General features: G+C 40.8%; 1 protein-coding gene across 4 annotated transcripts in view; it reads left to right on the top strand.

Moving 5' to 3' along the window:
• letm1 (leucine zipper-EF-hand containing transmembrane protein 1) overlaps positions 1–13110 on the top strand; it is a 30605-nt gene extending 17495 nt beyond the window's left edge. For all 4 annotated transcript variants that reach the window (XM_084914160.1, XM_084914159.1, XM_084914158.1 and 1 more), the window contains one exon: positions 1775–13110. In XM_084914160.1, coding sequence (XP_084770286.1) covers positions 1775–1927 — 153 coding nt within the window. In that variant the 3' untranslated portion in view covers positions 1928–13110. The remainder of the gene's footprint in view (positions 1–1774) is intronic.
• Positions 13111–21292: the final 8182 nt, after the last annotated feature.

Below are 21292 nucleotides of genomic sequence, written 5' to 3'. Positions count from 1 at the left end.
ACCTTATCACGCGCTGGGTTGGGGTCAGTTCTCTGATTCCAAAGTTCAAATCCAAATCCAGTTTATTCATATAGCACGTTTAAAAACAGAAAGTTTGCCCAAAGTGCTGTACAGAAACAAAGGGATAAAAAAACACTGACACTCACATAAACACATAATAAACATATCAACTCACACCAGTCTAAACGCTATAGAAAAAAGGTGAGTTTTCAAAATTTAAAAACAGGAAGCAAAGATGCCGGTCTAATATTTAAAGGCAGCGTATTCCAAAGTTTAGGAGCCATAATTGAAAAGGCTCGTTCTCCTCCATGTTTTAGCCTAGATTTTGGGACAACCAACAGCAGCTGGTCGGCTGACCTAAGGGTCCGGGAATATAAGGCTGAAGTAACTGGGAAAGGTATGGGGGGAGCAAGACCATTTAGGCATTTATAAACCAGCGTTAGGACTTTGAAATTAATTCTGTCATGAACAGGAAGCCAATGGAGAGAGGACAGTTCATGCCAGTTAAGAGCCGGGCAGCAGCATTTTGAACGAGCTGAAGACGTGCAAGAGATCCTTGGCTGACTCCAACATACAGTGTTTACAGTAGTCGAGCCGAGTTGAAATAAAGGCATGTGTTAGTAAAGTTGGTCGCAGTTTGTCCTAAAGTCCAACACTTTCTAATCATACAGGAGCAGTTTGTTGACAAACTGCATTTTTCAGCATTATCTAACACGGTGTAAGAACAACTGTACAGTACTGTGTTTTGGTAACTATTGTCCAGGATGTAAATATGTAAAAATTGTGTGTTTCTGTCCTGTGTCCTGTTCTGTTTCTGTATATGTTTTTTTTTTTTTTTTTTTTTTTTTTTTTTGCTGCTGTTACAACCAAATTTCCCCATGTGGGACAATTAAAGGATTCTATTCTATTCTATTCCAAGCTAAATTGCTAAGAGATTATTGAATTAGCATTGTGGATCCATGGCCAGGTAACTCCCTGATCAGTCCTTAAGCGCAGGTGTGATCGACTTTGATCACTGGTAAGGCAGGAGGAAAATGGGTCATCATCGATCCGAATTTGGCCTTGGAGCTGATATCCAGCATGCCACAAGGAACTGCAGTTTTTATAAAATAAAGAAACAAAAAAAACAGATTCATCTGATTCATAAATTTTACCAACCTCTAGTGGCCATTTGAAGAAGTGCACTCTTTGGTATCTACTGTTGGCTTGATTTTTCAGCGCCTGCAGTTTCTGTTTGGAGGGATTTTTTTTTTTTTAACATCACTGTGGTCATGTTGCCAACTTGACTGCCAAATACATATGTTTTATACACAGTTTTTACTTTTGCTTTTAAAAAACATACCACAGTCTTAATGTGTTTCTAGAGGTTTGATATGCTTTAAAATGAACAAACTCAAAGAGTCTCGCTTGTTAAAAACATTTCAAATGTATGGCATGTTTCTGTTTAACCTAAAAAAATCTCCAGCCCATTTCATCATACAAGCCTTTAAAAGATGTAATGGAAACTAATGGGAGGCTATAAACCAGGACAGGATGGAGGCGTCCAAAATAGTGTCAACATACAAAAACATAATATCCTGTAATTTCTACATCCAAAATACTTCCCTTTGTTTGAGTCTCACCAAAACGTTCTGGTCTTTCCCATAAGTACAAAAGCGCTTTATAAGCATCATCAAAAGTTGAGGGTATTGTTATGTGCATGTATATCCTCCACGTGTCTTCAATTGTCTTCTATTCTGTGGTTTTAAACAAAAAATGTTTGGTTTTTTTTCAGGTAGTGGAACTGATCGACAAGGAGGACATCGACATCTCCACCTCACAGGTGGCCGACATCATGGTGATGCTTCAGAAAGAGGAGAAGCTGATGGGGAAGGAAAAGGCCAAAGAGAAGGCAGAGAAGGAACAGGCAGCCACACTCAAAAGTTAACTCATTTTGCTTCAGAGACACGAGTGTTTGTAAAAAACGAGCACTCTCCATTGTGACTGGTATCTGGTCATAGAGGACTCTGGACACCAGGTTGATCTGGAGAGGTCGAGAACCACAAGGTAACAGCTGCCTTCTTCTGAAAATGTCATTCTGCTATAAATTGAGCTCCTAAAAATAAAAAATCTTCAGAGAAGGCTTGTTGCCTTTTAAAATGTACAAATTCAACAAGAAACTAAATTTCTGTCATGTTAAAAAATTCTCGACTGGTCGTGTAAGATGTGTGGTAGTTTTACTTCAGTATTTATCAGTGCAGGGAGCACAGTGACATGGAATTGAAAGCTAATCAGAAAAATGGTTCGGGAAATGTGTTATCAGACGTGTTATTTAAAGTTGTAGGTGAACCGTCTTGCCTTTCAGTTCGTTCATGTCATCATCTCGGAGAAATGAGCGATCATTTCCGAACTTTGCACAGTCAACATTGTCATTTCTGTCATTCCGCTCACTTTATTTCCTCTTATATTTTATTTATCCACCTCATACCTGTTTGTAAAGTTGTTTTTTTTTTAAGTTGTACTCGGCCAGGTAGCTTATCGCTGGCTAGAACGGTGGCTGCAACCAAAGATGTTATTGGTATTGGAAACAACATAAAAATACTCAAAACATGTTGAAATTACAGGTTTAAAACAATCCATTTTAAAAAGGGGCTTCTAGCGATTATATGCTAAAAACTATTTAGGTTATTCTTAGATAGGACATCAAACTTTTTCCATGAAAACCAAAACTATAGTACTGCAATTTCTTTACATTTTGCACTCACAAATGGGGAAAAAGTACATTTAGTGCAGCTCTTCATAGATCTTCACTCGTAGCTCTTTATTTAATGCCAAAGTTGCACTGAGATGCATTAATAGCACATTCGAGGTACTCCTAAAGTCATCAGACAAAACAGCAAAGATGCATTTAAACTGTGCAGGATCAGTGTAGGGACAGAAGCCACCAATTAAATGCGTCTGATGCTGCTGTGACAAGTCAGTCGGGCTGTCCCCGAATGGTCCTTCGTTGGGTTCGTGTTCGCCCTTCAGTTTGGATATTGAGATGTTGTTGTTGTAGCGTTTTAGCAGCTATGATGTTTTGCTTGTTCGCTCTCTCTCAGAGCAGCCTTCGCCATCCGTCGCTAAGGCTTTAAATGTTCCTTGTTGATTTCTACCGAAGCACGCAAACCCAACAAACGATACTGGGGACGGCAAAGTTTAGGAAAGTAAGAGATTCATTTTGCAGTAATTAGTCTGGAAATCGTCCGTTCGGGCGATAGATGAGTTCATGAGTTGTGTCGTAGTTGTCATCGTTTAAATGCAAAGTGGCCTTCTTATCACGCAAATTTTATGGTTCTTATAACACTGCATATTTATTTCTGAGGATTTTTAAGAATTTAATGGAGTTGTGACGTTTTCGATTTGCATAATAATTTAATTCTGAACAAGTTTGGATGAATTTTAAATTTTAGTCTTGTCTTTTTTTTCTTTTTTGTTCTTTGCACTGTAGCCATGAATGTACATAGTATGTAAACAAGATTCCTCAGGGCTGTGTGATGATTTTCGATGATTAAATATATCCTGCTACCTATCCACATATCCCATTCTGTGTTCACACTGCATCAGCTTGGCAATGAAATTTTAAACGATGCTAATTGCATATTTTGATCAGGGGTGCAGTTAATTATTATTTTGCTCATTGGTGCTTCCTAAAAACTTAAAATAGAGTGAGGAAAATGCCCCCTAGAAGACTCCAACCTCATGTTTCCAGTTCGCTAATCCCTCTAATAAATGAATGGAAAACAAATATGTATAATAATGACATTTGATTCCCTAACCATTAATGGTGCTGACAGTATTCGATAAATATTTTTTTCTGTCTAATTATCATTATTATGCAGCATTTTGAAGACACGTTGACATTTCTGACATCTAAATGATGTGAAATGTAATCTTAATGAACTGATTCATGGGGGAAAAGGGATAAAATAGAAGAATTTCAGACAGATCTATCTAATAACCTCAGATAAAAACTCTTGGTAGTGATGAAATCCAAAAATCGGATTGCTTCTTTGGTAAATTTCTCACATAACTGTATTCCTGTCCAGCCACACGCGGGTGCCGCGTGAACCCACCGTAACGCCTCCAGCCGCCTCTGTCTGATGAGCTGACCTAGTTTACGGTCTTTGCCACCGCTCTGGTGTTCCTCCTGCATAATCAGAGAAGAACTCGGGTGTAAACGAGGGTGACGGAGTGGTACTTAAGATAATGCTGAGTGGACAACGCTTCATTTAATCCATTCCCAGAATCCGCCGTCCTACACGTGGAAGTTTAAGAGCTTGTTCATCTTCCATCGGGCATCGTCCCAGCTCGCATCCAGTGCTGCCTGGCGGAGCAAAGGCTCTGCTTCGCCTGGGACCAGTCAGACTGATGGGTGCGGGGTAAACACTCGTCCCATACATGGGCCAAAGCCAGCTCCACTGGAGGGTTGTGTTTAGGTTAGAGACGCTCCGGCGGGACATGGCACGCCGTGCACTGCATAAATCCGCAGCCAGTGTAAACACTTTAAAAGAACGTTGTGACAACGTCTCGTTTACACTCGGCAGGAGAGCGTGGTGTTTGTGTCACCCCTCCCGCCTGACAAGGTTGAACTCTGAGGAGCACTTTGTATATCAGCACGACTGGCCCTGTTTGTAGGGACAGAGGGTCAAAGGTCAGAGAAGGGGAAAGAGACGAATACCAGAATGTAAGACTGATGGAGATCAATACACAGGGTTCCTGTGCAGGTCCAGAAAGGGTTGAAATCGACAGGGACCTTTAATGCGTTGCAGTCATTGCTGAAATGCAGATTGATGTCAGTAATGTGCAGTTGCACAGAGAGCTCCTGAGAGCTTATTTTTACCTTCAACGTGATTTTTGCCATGTTTTACTAAATGCACAGAGCTTCAGTTTAGCCAAAGAGACCCGACTAGTCAACAAGCAGATAATCAGCCACTTTTCCCTTTCTTTTGATGTGCAAACAGCTAAAAACAAACAGGTTCCACCTTCACCAGTGGGAAGATTTGATCATATTCTTTATACTCAATTGGAGCAAACTGGATATCTACCAGTCTAGCCAACTCTAAAATTCCAAGATGATGGAAAAGGGTGAAAAAAATATGTTGTTTTTATTTAACTTCCAAAACATCTCAAAACCTACATATTACCACAAAATGATTACAATATATGAAAACTGGTCAAAACTTCAAATAAATTCAAGAAAACTCAAACTTCCCTCAAACTAACACTTCCCCAACTGATTGTATGTCCTTGTCTGTGGCTGCTGTGCTGTTTAAACTGCAGTCTTGGAGAAAGAAGGAGGTGTAGAGATACAGTTGGCAGCGAAAGCAGTTTGACTCGAGGCTTGTGTCAGCAAATTTTCATTGCCAACCAGGCCGAGGCTCATTTCTTACCTTTTATTCCTTCATTTAGTTCCCTCATGATATTTTAGAAGAAAGTGACTCAGGAGAAATAAAAAGGTGAGCCGATTTTTAGCACACTGTCACTAACTTTGACTGTTCTCTGCACAGTATTGCCACAGTGTAAATGCACTATTCTTTTTTTTTTTTTAAGCAGTTGGTATGTGTTGACTGGCCGTCTCTGTGTGAATGTCTACAATACAAACCGTCCTCTCACACTCCTGCTCAGTTGTGGGTGTTGGGTTTAGAAGAACAAACGCTTAAAGGATTATTTTTTTCTTTTCTCCCATTTTGAGGTGGAACAAGTGGCTTCAGCTTGTTAGCAGTACGCTGTAAATCTTTAATTTAAAGTCATCCGTGCTGATGAACTGGGAAGCTGACCTTAAACCTTAATGACTGAACGCTTGCTCTTTAGCCTAAGCTGATTCCACCAGTTTAGTTTTTCTTGTCAATTTCTGACAAAATCTACATATTTTGTGCGATCAGGTAGAGTAGCTAAAAAGCATTGTGGACTTGGCTTCTTTTGATGATATAATCGTGTTACTCTTCCTGTTTGGGGTTTGATGAGCTTGTAGTAACACCCCCCCCCCCCCACTTCTTTTTTTGCACCAGTCTTTTTTTAATTATTAGCGATATGCTGCTTTTTGTAAAATATAATCGAGTTTTCTCTTGTGCTGGATGTAAGAGTACAGTCTGTGTAAAGAGGGAAAAGGCAGCTGAAATGGGTAAAGCAGTGGGGATGTGCTCTGTCTGTATTTTCAGTTAAAAAGTAGAAAACTTGTTTCACTATATTTTAAATCATAGTGCAGCCAGACCCATTAACCCGGTAAAGACTGAACCTTGAAGTAGTTGCCAGAAAATTCAAAGTTTTTGAAACTGGAGTGTTTATGAAACTTCAGGTATAAGGGTTAGGGTTGTAATAAAGCTAAACTTGCATATGAGTTTTAATTTGTGTCAATCATGAATTTATTTAAGTTTTTTGGGTGGAAAAAAAATCACACTGATGATGTCGAGGGTTAAAAATTGTTCTAAAGCTGTGTTCAAGAAGAAGGCAAAGTGCCTCCCCTTTTAAGATCAAACTTTATTGATAATTTATTGATATTGATATTGCTTTGGGATCGTTTGTGTCCGAAACTGCAATCTTTCAGCACAGACTCTAATTGAGGATGCCAAGGCAAATTCACAGCTTTGTCGCCTCCAAAATGCACTTTGGCTTCTTTCTGAACACACAGACACACAAAAAAAACTGACCAAAATTCATCTTCGATGTGTTTTAAAGCATCAGACAGGCCACAATGTGCTTATACGATATTAAACCTCAGAGAGGTGAAAAAAACAAAACCCAAGGAACTTCATGAAATCTAGTTGTAAAAAAGAAAACCAAATAAAAAAGACAGAAATCAGAGACGCTGCAGTTGCAGTAAAATTGCAGTGTGAAATCTTACCTGGTGACACGTGTTTTTGATATGTTAAAGATAATCCACGTATAGCCTGCTGCAGTTTGCTTGAAAACATTTCTGTTATTTATTTATTGAATCAAAGTTTCCTTTTTTTCACGACTGGGTATTTGATTTTAGTTGAATTTCAAATGTATGACAACACTTTTTAACTGAGATCTTGTGTTTATGTAAAGAAAACATTATTTGCAGAACGAATCACAAGTTTTGAATAAATTATGATTTCTCATTTTTGTTTGGTTTCTTTATTGTTTCGTTTTACATCTCATTATCTTTTCTAAGTCATCCACACCAACATGTTAGCCATTGTGTGTCATCTGTAAAGCTCAGTGAAGCCATCTTTTGTTATTTCTCACCCCAAACCATCATGTTATATACATTTATTTTAAAGGGATTTTAGACTGAGCCACATGTTCTCATGTGAAATCTTATTTTTACTTGCAAGATCTGAAATATAACCTTGAGTTCTGTATCATTTAATGCTAAGCTATGCACTTATACTGTTGGCTTTTATCTTTGCTGTCAGCCCCATTTTATTCAGAGCGTGATGGTGAAATCCCAACACTGCAACCCGAGCTACATTATCCTCATAACGAGCCAGTTAAACAAAATATGTCCAGTGAGTTACATCGCACACGTCCGTCCTGTGACCGTGGTTTATGCAGTATGGCCTACAGAGAAACACAAATCTGGACATTTTGTGTATTTTTGTACAGACTTTCTGGGAGTGGGTTGCTCTCTATCTTGTGGATGCTTTCAGCATTGGTTTCATTCCCCAGGCTGTGATCTCTGATATTATAAATGACTAAAGCCCAGGGCAAATGTGTGGTAATTTGCTGTGAATTTCCCATTACAATCTGCATGCCGAAGTGTTAGGGAAACACCCTGGATTTGGTATAGACACCTCTGTGGTGACAGGCTGTTTAGTTCTGAGACACTTCCTGACCTCGCTGTGAGCTCATCCAGGCGCTGTGACAGATTTCAGATTGGCTTTATTTAACCGTGCACTTTAGAGAAAGGTTTGAGAAGCGGGCTGAGCGGTATCCAATGAGAGGGCAACAGGATAATTGTGGCAGGGAAGAAGGGAGGCACTTGACACACATAGAGTCAGTACAGTTCACCATGTTCCACAGGAGAAATAAGGCCGTTCTAATCCCCTACCTTATTAAAGCTTTCTTGTTTGCATTCAATTTAGAAATCAGCTTAAAAGAAGAAAACCGACTTTAAGTTAAGTACTTGAGTGCAGCTTAATTCATGGTGAGACTTTATAGATAGCAGCTGATGTAACAGCGCTACAACTGTTACTTTACAGACTGGCAGCTCTATAGACGGTTTATAAGCATAAATTGTATTAAAATACTATAAATCTGTAAGTATAAAAACTAATGCTGCTGTATTTAACATTTTAACAAACTTTTAACAAAATCAGGTCTACGGCAAAAATGCTTTTAAAAATAAATCTAGTCAGACTTTATAATAATAAAACACATTTCGACTTTTACATTTAGGTATCGTGATCAGATGGCCACTTTAAATATTCACCCTATTTTGGTGAAAGGCTTAAATGAAGTAAGAAAAGTAACATTTCAAATCTTATATCAACTCTCTTTGACCTTTCAACCTCTGCTTTGACCTTGGATTTGACCTTCCTAATAGCAGGGACATGTTGAAATACTGCGACTCATGCAGCCTGCACCGGTGAAATGCATAAAGTATAACCTTTGCCTTTCCTCTCCGCTGTTAAATAATTAAAGACGTTTGGTTGTGGAGACGTGTATAGACAGACATGTAGCTGAGTGATGAAACCGGCACGTCTACATGTCATTTAATGTTTCCTATTAAGTCTTACCTGTACAGAGCTTTTTCTGATTGTTTTTAACTGTTACATAACAAAGAATGGAGACATTTAAGACGTAAGGTTATGAGTATGTATGATTAAAACTCATCTAAACAATGCAGTGAAGCGTAAAATGTTTTAAAGCGAACGGAAATATCATGCAAACAGTAGCCAATCAGCGACTTTAATTGTCATATGTGGATTCGGACCTTTTATCTCTGAAACAGGCAACTTGTGAACAGCTGATTAATGGCTGTAGTGGTTTCTGTGGCCCATTGCGAGCCACGTGAACAATGAGATGCCGACTCTAGTAACAAAACACATAGAACAGCTTGCTGTTTATCTTTTTTTTCTCAACTTTTTTAGCTGTTTTCAAAAATAACGGTACATTACTGTAGAAAATGTGTTTCTGATGGCGCGGTGTGACAAAAGTCCGTCCATCTCATCTAACACCACACTGTGTAGTCTAGGCTCCTTGTTTGACAGAAACATTTTCTATTTCATGCAGGAGGAGGGGATTTCTAGGCCGAACATGACTCCTCTAATTTGCTGCCCGGTTGCGATCCGGGTTGTGTCGCAGACAAAATTCGAGACAGTGCTCCACTTTAAATTAGTCGCAGAAAAATCCTCCAGCTGTGATGAAGAAGCTTTCAGACACAGTCCAACAGTGACACGTATTTTTTCGTGTCACTGTTTTCAAAAGAATTTTGCAATAGCATGTGTCTGAATATTTGATGTAAAACTGGGAATACTCGGGACCCTATGCATTCAGTGCGGCTGCTTTATTCACATTCACATTGTTCCTCGGTGTATGACATGCTTTCGTGCAAGCTTTAAAATGCTGAAAATGAAACCCAGTCATGCGTAATGTGTGTGGCCGAATGTAAACGCCTGCTAACGGAGCACTAAAATCAGAAGAGCTGAACTTGCTGAAAGAAGCAGACACCCTGTAACAGTCAAGTTAAATGTTTTCCCTCTTTGTTCCTGCGCTCCGCTTCCATCCTTCATCACATCCCCGCGGAGAACAAAAGATATTTACACCTCAGTCGGTTCAGCAGGTAGGTGTCAGGAGTTTGTCTGGGCTGCCTGTCAGGAAAAGGGGAAGCGCATCTCTAAACCAGCTCACGGCGACGGCGTTTCGGGCCTGCAGCCAGTAGCTGAAGAAAGCGCATTGATCTCGGGAAGCGCGAGGTGTCTGCTTCAGGGAGTTTTTGTTTGTGGAGGAACAATATTCTAATGAGGAGGTGTTGATTACAGAGGCGCCTGGGAGGTTTTGAGAGGCTTGAGCAACGCAAAGATGATGATGCTGACAGTTCTGTGCATGCAGTTTGTAATCGGGTTCATGGAGACAAAGACAAGACTGAATGGTAGAAGCGTGCAATGCTGAAACCGCCTGTTGCCCTCGGGATTGTTGAGCGTTAGCTGTAACACAGTACGGCCTTTTTTAATTTCAGTGGGAATGAGATCCAATGTGAGGGTTGTAAAATGAACAAGTTTGGAAAATGCATCTTTGGAATTCAGGGTGAAAGGCTAATGAGTATAAACTACCTATTTTAGATGTCTGGGTCACTCTAGATTGCTGGGAGTGAATATCGGAGCTGTACAATGTTTGTATGTGCTTTGCAAATAGACAATTTAGTTTTTATTTTATGTATAGAGTTAAATAATGGATAGATATATATATATATATATTTTAAGTTATTAATCCCAGAACGCTTGATTTTATCCCCCTTATGCTCACAAACATTACTTCCAGGATGTTATTTAAGATGATCCACCTTTCCATCTGTTAGAGGGATTTGGGTGGTTGCCAGTTTGGTACCTGCTGCTGAAGGCCGCAAAATTAAACGCAGAAGCAGATCTCAAATGCTACGATCAGCTGTATGAACAGACTTGAGAGTTTCCATGAAGTGTGCACTTAAAACAGTTGATGGCTCATTTTGAGGTCTTAACTGCAGTATGAACTGTGTTCTTTAACACGTGGTTTAAATGTAAATATGTCACGTGGCAGTAGCTGATCCCTAACTGTTGTACCTGAGCGCCGTTTGTAAACGCAGCTTTGTGAGGAATCCTCCTGTTGTGTTGGATGTGCTGCTGAAAAACTGTCATCCTGTATATTTCACGCTCTCCTCACAGCTCCCGCAGCGAGCTGTGAGATTTTCTCAAATATGTGAACTGACTGGGCCAGTCTGACTCTGGGGAGGAAAAAAAACATTCAGCCGGGAATGTGTGGCACGCTTCGGCCCTTCATGTACTCTTAAAACAAGAGAAAGAGGAAGTGACTTGTTTATGACACGCAGATGATGTCTTTTCGTCTCTTCACAGGTGCTTCATGCTGCTGTACTGTAACATTTTTATTTATTTCTTTTTAAGCTTTGGGTCTCCCACAGCAGAGGCTTAGTTCATTAATGACCGTGTGTAAAAAATCAGTGCCTGGGGATCACTGCAGCTCAGCTTTCACACATGTCCTTGTTTTTTGTGTCTTGTTATGGTTACAGTGCTTAAAATGAAGCCGTTATTTGGAGCTTCTATTGTTGTAAACACATTAATCATTAACATCTTGTTTACAAAGGGGATTGTGGCTGCTGTGAACTTTTATGATTATCTCTCATTTCCTACAGAACAGAAATTATGGGGGGTTTTGGGTCTTTTTTTAGTCCTGAGGGCATATGAAAAAAAAATATTCATCACCATGTGCAGTTGTGCATCATTATATTCGTAAAGCCGGAACGTAAACTTTAAAGTTTATGAGGGAGTGCAGTTTAAAAAATGTGGGTTCAATTAAAAAATTATGATATCTTGAATCAATTAAGACAATAAGACACAAAGATTAGAACATTTTTTTCCACAACTGGGACACCAGAAACAAAGAAAATAAGCTGAGGCCACTTTACTTGTATAGCACGTTTTACACACAAAAGCAAAGTTAGTCATGTAAAGGAAAAAAATAGTAAGGGGGTAGTAATAGTATGTTTCTAAACATAGTTTAGAAACATAACTAAGAGCACAGGAGCACTATTCTAGAAATCACAATTAGTAAACACGAAAAAAGCCACAGTTTTACGTCTGATTACTTCTCATCTGTTCTTGATTTGACTGGCCTATCGGACCTTTTCTAAGTGGTGGAGTTTAATCTTGCATTGCGCTGTTTACATATGTATCTCCCGGAAAACTGCATTTATTAAAACAATCAAACAAACAATCTACCTACAGTATAATGACTCTGAAGTTTTGGATTGAAGTACATTGCCTGTTTATGCAACTTACTTCAACTGTAGGATTTACGCCCACCTGGTGAAATAAAGTAAGATGTATCTCTATTTTTAGCTCAGTGTTTGGTCTCCACCACCTCCTTAGGGGGGAAAAAGTGTCTTTACCAGCTGTTTCTATACATTTCCAGCTAGTCTCAAAGCAGTTATAAATCACTGTTTTATAAAGCGACAGCTTTAAACTTTGATTTTTTTTAGTTTGGGCACAGAAAGAACTGGAGAGACTGCAGTTTGTGCTAAGTGTAGATGATAGCAAAGGTTTTGAAAGCTCATCTTTGGAGTTTAAAAATGAGAAATTAACAGAGGGCCTTCAGTCAGCTATTATTTGACCGACTGTAGATTTGTTTTCTTTTCTTTTAACCTCATGTTGCTTTGAAAACACTCAAAGTTAACATGTCAAGAAACTGCAGACAAAAAAACAACACCTCACAAACCACAGTGGTGCTAAATGTTAATGTAACACCTGGCAGGTGAGGTCTATGAAAAATTCCTGTTATGTCACACACTAAGAAAATCTGCTGTTACATGGTTACCTTTTAGTTCACAATTTACGAACATAAAGATGCAAAGAAAAAAAGTACAAACCCTGATATACTCAGTTACTCTGAAGACCTCTGAATTGCTCAGAGTTCTGCATTATGCTTCAGCAAATTATTTGCTTTGGGTTTCATCATTTTCCTGTGGTTGTAGTTCAAAGCCATTCATTTAAAGATTCATGGTCACTGCTGTTATTCCATCAGTCACGACAGCTGAATGTTCAGTCTCTGTACAGAGGCTCCTGAACCGCTTTGGAAAGCTGGGAGAGGACATAAAGAGAAACAAGAACTCCCGCAGCTGCAAACAACCTGAAAGAAACGCTCACGTCACATTTTACACTGAGATGCTCATTTGTTGTGAAAGAAGTCGAAATACGCCGCAGTCAAAACATGAATGTTTATGGAATGAGAAACTGATCCCTGTTTAGGCTGAAAACTGTTTACTGCTGATAGCGAAACCGCACCGCTGCTTTGTAGTCTGACGTACTGCAAACTGCTCCTAAACGAAGCAGAGCTGACACATCTGCATTGTTCTGAAGGTGCTGTGATCACTTTGCTTGAAACTCACTGCAATAAATCTCTCATCACGTCTTCTCTCTGTGGTTCTGTCTTCTGTCTTACTGGATACAAACCATACTGATCAGAGCTCGTGACGTACAACTATTTCATGTTTAAAAGATTTATTTAGTCTTTTAATTGTATGCAAATGAAATCACCATTTTAAAGTTTTATTCATTTTTTTTTATTAATTAAAATCATGGACTTGATACCAGAAGAAAAAAACGCTTTTGTGCTAAATAGGTTTGGGGTGTCTTGCTCATTTCACAGGTTTTGCCACTCAGGTCTTTTGCAGTCTGGCCACCAGATGGCAGGGCGTGACAGTGTTTTGGTGGCCTGGATGAATAAATACCCCCACTGGAAACCCGTGACTGCTTGTGTTTTTGTGAGTCCTAAATGAGCAGAGTTATGACTGAGAGCAAATAATTAAATAACGTAGGGTTAGGTGGGAGGGGTTTTACTGTCCCGGGGAAATCATTGTTGCCATGTAAGCTGCTGATCCCTTAAAAGAGCCAATGAGTCGACTTTTAAAGACTGATTGTGCAGCCTTTGTGGTTTCATTGCATTTTATTACAGGAAAAAAAACTATAAAAGTGTTTGTTACTAATGTCCTTAGTAGCACAGTGATTAGGCAAAATAGAAAATGGGTGTTGAAAGTGTTGAAACTGAAATGTTTGCACAAACATTGTTGTCTGAAGATGGTTTTAGATCACCTGAGAGACTGCTTGCCCTTCTGTTGATGTTGTTTTTAAGATGATTGTTATCCAGCAAAATTTTAAAGCCTTTTGTTCAACTAACATTTGTTTTTGTCATCGTTTTCTTATGAATTGCTCAAAGAAAAAGTAGTTGCATACATTCATGTCTATCAGAATTCATATTTAGTAGATTTAGATACAGATTTTTTTTTTTTTTTTTTTTTTTTTTTTGTGTCCCGTTTGGATCTTTATCCATCAGAATTGTTGTCTTAAGGCCAAGAAAGATGCCAAGCGGATTTATTTTACCAAGTGGATCATCATGGCCTTGCCATATTGGTCCATTTGATTGACCTTTATTATAATTATGTATTTATTTTATTTTCGGTTGCTACAAACGGGACAGACGTGACTGGGGGATAGGACAGGGAGAAAGAATGAAAGAAAGAGAGGGAGAGAAAGAAAACCAAAGGGGAGAAGAGACGGTGAGAAGGGGGGGAAGAAAGGAAAAAACAAACAAACAAAACGCCTGGATCACCTGTATGGAGAAAAAAAACAGAAGAGAAAGCAAACAACAAAGAGCAACATAATAAAAACAGCACCATCACAATAAACTAGCTAGCAGTAGATAACAGTAGATACTAAATAATAAACGATATTGTGCAGCACGCAAGATAGACAGCGCACAATGTGCTTTGAGGCAGCAGCCAAGAAAGGTGTAGTCCGCGTCTGTGAACACCCGTGTGTACACCTGTGTGCACACCTGTGTGGATCAGCATGCTTGTATTCCAAAGGTTTCTCCATGTAACGATCTGCTAGGGAGTGTGGGGAGCCATAGCCCCGTCCACCAGGGTATGAAGCAGGTATGGAGGAGATCCAGGCCCCAGATATCCAGAGGCCCCAGAGTACAAGGACCCGAGGAGGACCACCAAAGGGGGGGGGAACCGTGCCACCCTCCTGGGAAGAGCTGAGTAGAGCCCCAAACGAGAGGTCACCCCGCAGCTACGGAGCAGAGGCCAGAGGGGGTTGCAGTGGCGTGCCCGCGGGCTCCGCCGGCAGCCAGCTGTGCCAGAGAGGACCGAGCTTCAGGCCCAGAGGCCAGAGGCCCGAGGGCATCCCACCCCCCGGAAGGAGCCCAGCCGGGCCACAGGCGCCCGGCCCCGCCAATCGGCCACCAGGAGTGAGCCGGTACATGCATGAGCGCCCAGCCCCAGATGACAAGGACCACCAACACACCAACGTCTAAGGGCATCAGCCACCGGCAGGGAGTGTGGTGAGGGGAGATAGGCCTCCGTACTTTAGAGGGCCTGAGATGTACCCAGAGAGGTTGAGTCTAAGACCCAACCTGACATATAGACACAGACAAACAGGCACACGCGGACACAGACGTGCATTCCCACCCCCATATGCACAACCAAATACTCGGCACTCACCCAACGTGTAGACAGACACAAATAGACACTGCACAGACAGTCGCACTCCCCAAACATACTCTATATCCCAGGTCCAGGTACCCCCGCCCCCAGAGGGGCAAGCCGCACCTAGACCCAGGAGATGTAACCCTTCTCTCTGGGGTGGAGGCAAGCGGACCACCTCCTTATCTGCAGTAGCAGGGAGGCCCCGCATCCCAGACCCCAGTCTGACGGCCAGCACCTCCTCCCAGCCCCCCAGCCCTGACGGCTAACAGAACCGGGGTGAGTGAAGACCTCAAACCTCCCTACGCCCGCTCATATGTAATGTTGTTGTGTGCTGTTCTAAAGTGCATTTAAAACTCAGGAGAGCATGGTACTAGCTTCCTCTCAGAGAGCAGCACGGCTCCTCCCGAAAACCCTCAGTGTCTAAATGCATTTAAAATTGAGGGTAGGGCACCAGCGCCAGAGGTGGGTTGGAGTACAACGACCATCCTCTGGATGCTGTAAAACGTGCCCACCCCCAAGGCCCTATATGTATGTGTTATGTGAGATAGACAGATTTTTTTAATGACCAAACTACACTCAGTAGACACTTTTATAGTTACATCTACAGACACGGCCAAGACTACCTGCTAAAGTTAATAGAGCATCAGATTTGCGAAGAAAGGTGATTTTAGTGTGGTTGTTGGTGCCAGATGGCCTGCGCTCAGTAAGTCAGACACTGGTGAAACTTACTGGGATTTCCCCACACCATCCATGGAGTTCTGGAAATCAGGCAGACAGGCAGTTCTCTGGGTGAATGGGAGCAGTGAGTCAAATAACCTGACAGGCAGGGAGAGCTTAGTAGGTAGCGTGGTCGCCCCATGATCGGTTCGAATCCACTGAACGGCTACCCTGAGGTACCCTTGAGCAATGTACCGTCCCTACACACTGCTCCCCGGGCGCCTTATTAGTGGCTGCCCACTGCTTCACTGAGTGAATGGATGAAATGCAGACAGAGTAATTTCCCCACGGGGATCAATAAAGTATACATTATGATTATTATTAAATCAGGGTATGCAGAAGAGTGTCTGTGATGATACAGTGTATCAGACATTTAAGCAGATTTGCTATAGCAGCACAAAATTGCCCAATAGAAGACTGGAAAGATGTTCACTGGCCCGATAAGTCTCGATTCCTGCAGCAACATTCAGACGGTAGGATCAGAATTTGGCATAAACAACATGTAAGCATAGATCCATCGTGGTAAAAATACTCAGGCTGCTGCTGCTGGCAGTGCGATGGTGTGTGGGGCATTTACTTTGAGCATTTCGGGTTCCTTGCAACCAGCTGAACATTGTTCGAAAAGCACAGTCTACATGAGTATTGCTCATCCTCATGTTATGTCACAAAGCTGAACTAATCTCAAGCTGGTTTCTGGGTTCACTGGACTCAAATGGCCTCCACAGCCACCAACGACACTTAAATTTGAAATGGCGACTCAAGTGAGGACAGTACCGTGGTTCGTATACCTTAGTCCCACCCAGCACTTTATGACCCAACATCAGTCCTGGACCTCACAGCTTTTTTTGTGCCTGAAAGGGACAAAATCTCTGCAGCTATAATCTGGAAAAAAGTTCGAACCGACTGGAGTAAAGACTGATATGGCAAATTAATGCCACGGTTTTCAGATGAAATGTTGAAACAGTTGCATGTGGGTGTAATTTAATGGTGTCCACCTACTTTTTAAAAATATACTGTACATGATTAGGTAGTCCTGTAAAAGCAGAAGGTTTTGTTGTTGCCAGCTCTCTAGAAATAATTACAGTACCCAAGTAAATTTGAGGTATATGTTAATTTTACAGCTCTGGGCTGCTCTGTTGAATGGCTCAGTTAAGTTTTATGTGTGTGTTTGAGGGCACGCTGCACTGAGCTCAGAAGGAGAGCTAGAGAGTCTCCAGGCCTGTCTCCCCTCCAGACCAAACACACATCCATCTCCAGTGACCTCTGCGATCTGGCATCGAGTTAACCTTCACTCTGGCGTCCATAAACAGCCTGGCTCGTCACAGAAGGCCACCCAGCGTCTGTGGTCACTCACAGGAATCAGTATTAGTGGGAGATGATGAACACGTCTAAGCAACAAACCTCGCAGTCACAGAGAGCACATACAGACTTTTCTTTTTAATATGCAACAAAAAGTCTCACAGCAGTGCTGCTCCTGTTCTCTGCTTGAGCTACATGGACAGAAGTGAGTTTTATTAAAGTTTTGTGCTGCATTCAGACTGGGAAACCACCACGACTGTTTCAAGTTGCAAATCAGTTCTGTTATTTTTTTAAGACCTGCATCAATTTCCTATTTGCTAATGTTAGTTAATGCTTAAATTACATCATCAAATTAGAGAAGATGTGACAGGTAACTTAACAGCTGAACTTTTCCTGTTGATTAAGTGTTGTATCCTATACTTAAAAAAATAGTAAGAAGCTGAGGCAGCTGTAACCAAGGTGATAACATCCATCCATCAATGCTTTGTCCTTAGACTGCCAGGGGGGCTAGACCCAAACTCAGCTTACATCCTGGACTGTTTGATGGTTCACATCAGGACTACCTCAAAGAAATTCATAGACACACATTCTGACACTCATAAGATATTTTACATGACATTGAAACATAATAGCCTATCAAAATATCATTAATATTGCACGTTTTATACAATCTATGACATGTATGTTCAGAAATATAAACTGTGTAATGTTCAACTCTTTTGCCATATTAACCAACTTTAGATGAGTTCAGCGGTTTCTCTGAGGTTAAGGTATGTGGGATTGCCATGTGTTTCCCTGCAACTGCTCCAGTTGTCTGAAATTCTCACAAAATGCTAATATTTCCTTCCAAAGTTAGTTTGGCAAACAGTTTGCCAACTTAATACATTTTTAATAACATTTAATACATTTTTAAATTAAAATTAAAATTTCGTGGTGTGTAGCATACCATGTCGCTTCACTGGCTAATGCTACTATGATGCACCGTTTACGAAAAAAAAAAAGAAACATTCATCCGCTTCTCCTTTTCAAGGTGGCAGGGGGCGCTGGAGTCTATCCAAGCTGTCTTAGGGCAAGAGGCAGGGTCCACCCTGGACAGGTCGCCAGTCTGTCACAGGGCTAACACATATACAGAGACAACCAATCCAGTCACATTTACTCCCGCATTCACATGGGCAATTTAGTGTTTCCAATAAACCTGTCCCCACTAACTGCAGTATTCTGCAGTCTTTGGACTGTGAGAGGTACCCAAGTACTCGGGGAGAATCCATGCAAACATGCATGTTATAATACATGCAAACTCCACAAACTTCCACCTGATGGTGGAATTGAGGCAACAGTGCTAACCACTGTGCCAACCAAGGACATCAAGCAAATACACAGAAACACAGGTCCAGTTCAGTCAGTCAAGATAGCAGAGGTGAGACAAACATACAATTATTAGTACACCTTTAGCTTTAAAGACCAAAACAATCTGTAAGCATGTTCATATTGGAGTCATCTATGGGAATGTTGGGGGTAGGCTCAATTGGCCGCTGGAGGAGCAATCTATGTATTTTAATCCCAGTCAACAATAGACTTCACCACAATCTTCACCACATTTACTGCCGTGAATGCAAATCCTCTAAACAAAACACTCTGAACCTCTGGAGTAAAAATGGGCCACAGACTTTGATTTAAATGCAGATGACGTTTTCAGGTGACTGGAGGCCAAGTTCACAGTTTATTGCAGAGAGATGGAGGAAGGGGGGGGGAGAGACCAGCATTGTCTGGCAGGTGGTAAGGCTGCTGCAGGTTTGCAGCGTTAGCTTGTCTGGAAGGGAACCGTGCAAGGAGCAGCAATGAAACGATTTTCAAACAGGGGTTTCCTGGCTGCTGTGCAGCCGGCCGTTCCTCAGAGACTCATTAAGACTTCCAGTGGGTCTCGGTGTCTGGTGGCATCATTGGGTGGAATAGACGAACCACCAGAGAAACAAAGCAAACCCTCCACTACTGCTCCACCCGGCTGCTGCTCCTTTATTGTTTTTCTACTTTTGTGATCAGCTGCTTTGGGACTAAGAATAAAAATGTGTGTATTTATTCAAAGTGAGGTATATATGAGTGTGTGCTACTGATGGCAAACACCAGTGAGATGGCTACCTATGTGAGGTTTATACCTTAAAAAAGTTTGAAAGGTGGATACGTTTGGAAAAACTTTTAGAAGATTGTAAAGACGTTCAATTAAAAGATTATTATTATTTTAACATTACCTCTTATGTTAGTAATGTAAGTATATTTAACAAGGCTCAATTTCCAGCCAGACTGAGTGATATTTGAGCTCTACTACAAAGACCCGATTATGTGCAATGACAATATTTGTGCGAAGAATTCAGGATATCTGTTCTTGTTGGCTAAAGAAGGGATCATGTTCTGCAACTGAAAGAAAATTAGGGACTGAAATAACTGATTTTTTTTGCCACTTTGAACATTTCTGGCAGCAGAACAAGCTGAAAACACAGCACTCATATGAAAACATTTTAAGCCGGTAAGCTTGCCAGCCAGCAGTGATGCTGTTTGCACACATACAGCAAGTCTGGTACAAATGAGCAAAACCATTTATTTAAAATAACGTTTCTGACTCGAGCTTGATCCAGTGTTAGGTCAGGTTTTATTCTCCACCATCTCACAAAAATGTGTCTTACTGCTTATTGATGCTGAGCATGCAGTGCTTTTCAGATGTTTCTGCTGATTCAGCTTCTTCTGCCTGATTTGTCATGAAACTAGTCTAAGGGTCAGACAGTGAACCTGATGTGGCTTCTGAAACTGTGTGACATCACTTTGCCAACAGTCCTGAACTGGAGACAAAAGCCAAATGAATAAGTTAACCTTTTCAAGAAATGACTTCTTCGCCCTTACTGTTGTTGCATGATGGGGTCAAATCTTCTCCATGGTGTCAAAAATGGTATCAAGTGTTGATTAGATTCCTGGGTATCGGTGTTGAGTTTGAAATTCTAGCATTGTGATGACCCTGGAATGGACTGAAACTGCTGTCCTGCTGTAGAGAATAAAATGCAGCAACTTTTCACTGTTTTTTCTTGTCAAGGTTTGTTTTTTGGTAAATTTAAAAAAAATGGAGAAAGTGTAAAAGTCCAAATTTTAGCTGGGGATCCCCGTCATTGTCAGGTACTGTGGTACCTGTGGTTGTTGGTTGGTGGAGGAGATGCTGTGTGTATACATATGTCCACATATGCACGTCTGCCTTTTTTAAGGTGTCTCTGCGATAGAGCTGTATTGTTTCCATTTAATCACCATCCTACCTTAAATTGGCAGCTCTCTCAGCAAAACCTTTTTTGGGGACGTCATCAGCATTTCATCACCATTACGGCTAATTCACAGCGGCACCCAGAATGAGGCATTTCTCTCTGAGCAGTCACACATCCCGAGCAAATCAAAAAGAGAACGTCTGAGTCATCCGGCAGGCGATGGTCAGGTGAGAGATTTCGTATCCTCTCCTGAAACTGTCATAGTGGTTCACATAAGAACACATTCAAAAACTTTTTTATGGACATTTGAAATTAATTAAGTCTAATACGCACAAAGATTATGGAGTATTTTAAACACATTTTAACAAAAAAGTCTTTTTTTTTATAGAGTTTTTACTTGTCCCTGCTTGCTTACAACTTTCACCCTAGCATAGTGTATGTATAGCATGTTTAGTCTCATATTATCTAACATCAAACTTTGCAAACCTTTACTGCACCTTTGAATAGGAGAACATGGCAAACAGCTAATTTTGTATGTGTATGTGTTACTGACAAAATTTGGAATAACAGCTAAAAAGTATTTTACACAAGCAAATAATAGTGTTCTGGAGTCCTCTAATTTCATGACCTCAAAGTGTGTTATCATAATTCATCATCTAAAATGATAACAGTAATCATATAATAAAATATGCTAGAATGAAAAATTGGCACTACCAGGGGTCAGTTAAACTTTTCTTAACCCATAAATGCACTAATTTCTCTCTGTAATGACATTTTAACTCACACACTCTGGCGAACAGCAGAATTTGATTTATTGACCAAAAATGTGATCATTTGCTGAAAACACTTGCAT

This window comes from Perissodus microlepis, chromosome 19, assembly GCF_051167445.1.
Source record: "Perissodus microlepis isolate ML-2025 ecotype Zambia chromosome 19, ASM5116744v1, whole genome shotgun sequence".
Lineage (NCBI taxonomy): Eukaryota > Metazoa > Chordata > Actinopteri > Cichliformes > Cichlidae > Perissodus > Perissodus microlepis.
Note: the sequence above shows the minus strand (reverse complement) of the source record. Positions and strands in the feature narration are given on the sequence as shown.